Raw genomic sequence first — 5,574 nt, 5'->3', positions numbered from 1 at the left:
GACAGTTGAAGACTGGAAAAATGTTGCCTGGTCTGATGAGTCTCGATTTCTGTTGAGACATTCAGATGGTAGAGTCAGAATTTGGCGTAAACAGAATGAGAACATGGATCCATCATGCCTTGTTACCACTGTGCAGGCTGGTGGTGGTGGTGTAATGGTGTGGGGGATGTTTTCTTGGCACACTTTAGGCCCCTTAGTGCCAATTGGGCATTGTTTAAATGCCACGGCCTACCTGAGCATTGTTTCTGACCATGTCCATCCCTTTATGACCACCATGTACCCATCCTCTGATGGCTACTTCCAGCAGGATAATGCACCATGTCACAAAGCTCGAATCATTTCAAATTGGTTTCTTGAACATGACAATGAGTTCACTGTACTAAAATGGCCCCCACAGTCACCAGATCTTAACCCAATAGAGCATCTTTGGGATGTGGTGGAACGGGAGCTTCGTGCCCTGGATGTGCATCCCACAAATCTCCATCAACTGCAAGATGCTATCCTATCAATATGGGCCAACATTTCTAAAGAATGCTTTCAGCACCTTGTTAAAATCAATGCCACGTAGAATTAGTGCAGTTCTGAAGGCGAAAGGGGGTCAAACACAGTATTAGTATGGTGTTCCTAATAATCCTTTAGGTGAGTGTGTATATATATATATATATATATATATATATATATATATATATATATCGTCTAATTAATATGTAGCATATTTTTAGGACCATTAAGATTATATCATATTATATTATTTTGCCATTACAGTAATAAGAATTGGGGGGACTTCATTTTCTATACGCATTTCTTTTTTTCACTTCTTGACATTTTCTTGACAAGCATCATGACATCTACCCTGCCATTGTAACATGGTCAGTCTATGCATTACTGGGAGGCAAAATATCTAAATCATCTGTTCTAGATGTCCTTGGTCCTAGTTGTCCTTATGTCCTTGGTGCAATAATATAGCCACTTGGTGGCGCTACAACTTAATTCATAATATATACAGTATTTTCACCACACACACACACACACACACACACACACACACACACACACACACACACACACACACACACACACACACTGTTCTGTTATTCATTAAACATGGACATAATGCAAATGCAGATGAATAGAGTACTTAAGTATTAAAACAACTAAGATCATAAATCCTAATAAAAACATATCAAGCACTCAGGTAAAAAAAACAGGCAGCAAAGAGCAGTGATTCTTCTGTATTACAGTGACCTCTTTTCAAATAGCCAGCAGCGTGATTTGTACTGGTTGGGAATTGGGGGTTGAGTGAGGGGAGTGTGTCTTTTACCGATTTTCTCTTTTGCAGCATGTGGCCAAATGATAATATCTCCAGCAAATCAGAGCTGAAGAAAGAAAAGAGGTATTGCATGGCCGTTTAATGTGTCACTGCTATAGTGAGCTGACTCTCTCTGATGGGCCACGGGTTTCAAGCTGAAATAAATGCAGCAGAAACAGCTTGTTCTAGTCACATCTGCTCTGTTCTAACTCTTACAACTCTCAATGTAATTTCTGTTTTCAATAAATTATGTTTTATTAACAAAGTTCGGGAGGAGCACGTTCAAATAATCAAGTAATCAATCAACTCATCAAACAATTACCATGTCTACCCTATCAGCATGAGAGGAAGCATATATATATTCACTCTGTCAACTCATCTAACTTCCTTGACAGTTTTCAGCATCCCTCCACCACCCCGACTCCTCACTCTTGGCTTGTTCTTTCACAGCCAGGAATGCGGGGGGAGTACTCTGGGTTCGGGCCGAATACCGAGCCCGGAGCCCTCTCCTCGGACAGCACGCCAAATATGCATTTATTCTATCTGACTTATTTGTAAGTGTGAACTCGTGAACACCAATTAATCAGACAATGAGCAAATCTCTTCATTTACTATCAGACATTTGCACAGCTTCTTTCGAAATGCAGTTGCCCTACTTTACACACCTGGATACTCACTATTTCTATTCTTTTCTCATGGGTTTTCAACCCTTTTCAAGCCAAAGACCACTGGATGGATAAAGAGATGGAGCAGGTTTGCATATTGTTTTAAAAAAAAAAACTTGCCTGTAATGACATGCACACAGCATATTAATGTATTTACACACTTTACGATGCTTAGATTACAAAACCATTAGAAATATTACTTAGTCATATGCTTGTCCATTAAATGTCATTTTGACGTAATACATTTTAATGTAGGAGGGACAATGCCTTGGCGTGTACTGCACTATTTATAAATCTTTTGTTGCAGGGTGAGCAGATTTTCAACTACACAAGAAAGTCTATTGCAGTTTTGCCACGCATGTGTGCGTGAGAATGAGAAGACCAAAGACGAAGGCCAAGCACAGTATTTCAAAGCAGTCTTCATCATTTCGAGCTCATTAATGTTACATGCTGAAAGAAGACACTTTGAAAAGACAACATGGGGAGAACGAGATGAAGAGAGACGCATGGAACAGAGTGAGAGAGAAGTGAGAGAGTGAAAGAGAGGTAGGTGGAGAAAGAAAGGGGAGGTGGAGATAGAGAGAGGAGGGGAGGAGAGATAAAGAACGAGAGGGAAAGGGGACAGTTCGCCTCTGCAGCGCTGCAAGGACAGCGTGAACATCGCTAGGACACAGACGGACTCCGGCTCTCAACAATCACACATTCTTCACCATGACAACCACGCCAATCACTGCACTGGACTGACAGCTGTCAATCACAGGAGAAGATTATCAGGATCACCTGCCACAGGAGAGATTACAAGCTACAATAGGGGACTTAAGCGGAGTAATTCCAACTTGTGTTTGGTTACAAGTTGCCATCCAGGGAAAAATTGGCCATTTTTGATCCCTCAACTGATTCACGCCTGCATGCGTTCACAAGTGCATGCTTTAGGGGGAGCACGTACGTACGAGGTTGTCTCGCTTTGAATCAGGGTCACCGTCTTGCTGGCTCTCAGCCGTCAGTGCAGTGCCTCAATAAGATTCAGTAGAGCCTGTGTTAGTGGGAAGCTCTGTTTATTTAGCCTTTCGTCCACGAACAACATGAGTGAGGGCAAGAAGGAGTTAGAGATGAGGGACAAAGCCATCATGCACCAGCAGAGGAGACTGAAACAAGCCACCCAGTTCAGCCACAAGGACTCCGCAGATCTTCTGCCCCTGGATGGGCTGAAGAGGATGGGCACTTCCAAAGACCTGGTGAGTGGCTCTTTTGCTGATCCATAAAATGGTTGTGACAGTTATGAATTTACTTATGTAAATACTGTGCGTGAATATGTGAAAGGATTCATGCACGCAGCAATATGCAAATCAGTAAGCAGTTTTTTGGATCCCATCACACAATGCTCATATGATGCATTACTTAGCGCTTCAGGCATGGCAGTGAATGTTTCTGACACATCAGTAGATCCGGTTGCAGCTTCCCCTCCATGCTGGAAGATGAAAGTCACACACTTTCACACACGTCGTAGTTTATATCATGGTGAGGACCACCCATTGACATCTATTGTACTTGAATCAAGCCAATTATAATTACTACACCGTTACTCAACCCTCTTTGAAAAACCTTTTGATATTTTGACATTAAATTAAGTGATTCATTTGTGAGGAAATTATGAGGTTGGGGACAAATATTTCGTTCTTGCTTAGTGCAACCTATTTTTTATTAGGTGGACCTTTTGGTCAACTAAAAAACATGTACATGTTTATTATACAATGAAGAGTTCAGATGCAGAAACCTCTACGTCCTTATGACGTTATTATTATGTTATTTAATAATGAAACAATACTGTATAAAATATGTAATTAGGTATATAATAAGGTATTATCACACAAGCAAGAGTGCCAACAATAATGTGATTCATATAGGCACAAGGAAGCAGGGAATCACAATCGTGCTGATATTCTGAGCGACACAACTGTGATATTGCTTTTATACAGTAGTTCAATAAGCAAGAAGTTAATGTTGAGTTACTTAAACTTACATAATATCGCCACTTTCTGTATTTTTGCTATGCCAACAAAAATATTTCCAAATGAAGCCAACTGTCATGCATATTCAAGCAACACAGAGTGGCATTTTGTTTTTTTAATGAATCTGTGTTTCAAATTCAAATGGTCTGGTGAATAATTCAATGACTCATCAAATGTAATCAATGTTTTTGAATGGATCAGTTGACTGAAAGAGTCAGTGATTGTATCCGAAATCACATACTGTCTAAGTAGTTACTACATTTGATAAAGATGTATGAATAAAATCCAGACATACTAGCCATTCACAATTCTTATTCCATGGCCTCATGGGATAGAACAGTGTTTATAGGGTTCGAACTTCAGAATCTCGCCGGAAGTACTTCATCCGGTACTTTTAGCCTATTGTTTTATGAATACTAAGCATTCGGACAAACTATTTTTACATAGACTTCTGTTTTTTTCCATACTATATAGCCTACAGTAATAGGGAAGTATGACTATTAGGACACAGGCCACCTAATGGCATAACCTACATAAAGAGTCACTTCTAATGCCCACTTCTAATGCCCATACTGATCGAGATTGATGACTGGAACTAACAGTTGGAACTTATAATTAATAATAAATAATGTTATCTAGAGATACTTAATACTGATTTTTGTACTGTTTTTCTCAACAACAAAAAAGTAAAATGTTTTGTCGAGGTTACATAAGCAGCACAGAATAATAATAAATGGCCTCTATGGGCTTCTGCGCCGCTATGGAGTTGAAATCTCTGTAACGGTGCGCAAATTAATCCTCTCATGAATTAATAAAAGCTGCCTATTTCCACACAAGATTTCTCACAGCTTAAGCTCTCTAGCTTTCCCCCACATATTTTTAGTCATCAACATCAGAAGCTTAGAGAGAAATATTGGTGGACACAGACATAATGGGTTATCTCATATCAAAATAATAATAATATCTTACCCTTAATCCTAACGGTTACAGATACCTTTTTCCATGTTAGTCCCTTTACAAAGTGTCAGTGGCACCACAAGTTCCCCACAATATAAGTTTGTCACTACCTGAAACACACAACAACAGGCCAACAATAAACCAAGAGGTAATGTCCTGTTCATTTAGTGATATCTTCTTCCTCTATGTCATTAAATGTCTATCCACCATAATAACTGTCCCGCTGTCATCTCTAGCCACTACTCTGATTAGATGGCAGATATCCAAACTCCCAGTGCGCACTCTAAGAAACCTTCAGAATATGCGTGCACAGACACGCATGCGTGTTTATATGTGTGTGCCTATGATTAGAGAGTGCATTTAAATGATCTCCATGCACAGCAGGGAAGAGCTGAAGCTTGTGTGCACAGCTTACGATGTCAGAGCCGCTAAAATGTGGGAGCTAAAGATAACTGGCCGTCAGTTGGATTGTTTGTCTTAACACATCAATTTAAACGCTCGATGTGTCTCAAAGAATATCATATTCTGTTATTTTTTGTGTGTGTGTGTTACTGTTCATGCAGCTGTTTTTGAAAATCACCATCTGGCTTTTGTTGTCAAAAAAACAAAAAGAAAAAACAATTATCTGCCTCTT

General features: G+C 39.7%; 1 protein-coding gene across 1 annotated transcript in view; it reads left to right on the top strand.

The window, feature by feature from the left end:
* The first annotated feature begins 2,274 nt into the window (after window positions 1-2,274).
* Window positions 2,275-5,574, top strand: part of nrip2 (nuclear receptor interacting protein 2) — a 26,642-nt gene continuing 23,342 nt past the window's right edge. The window contains exon 1 of the mRNA XM_081363579.1: window positions 2,275-3,209. Coding sequence (XP_081219705.1) covers window positions 3,057-3,209 — 153 coding nt within the window. The 5' untranslated portion in view covers window positions 2,275-3,056. The remainder of the gene's footprint in view (window positions 3,210-5,574) is intronic.

This window comes from Scardinius erythrophthalmus (genome assembly GCF_964197995.2).
Source record: "Scardinius erythrophthalmus genome assembly, chromosome: 4".
Lineage (NCBI taxonomy): Eukaryota > Metazoa > Chordata > Actinopteri > Cypriniformes > Leuciscidae > Scardinius > Scardinius erythrophthalmus.
The sequence above is the reverse complement of the archived record's forward strand: the minus strand, read 5'-3'. Positions and strand labels throughout refer to the sequence as shown.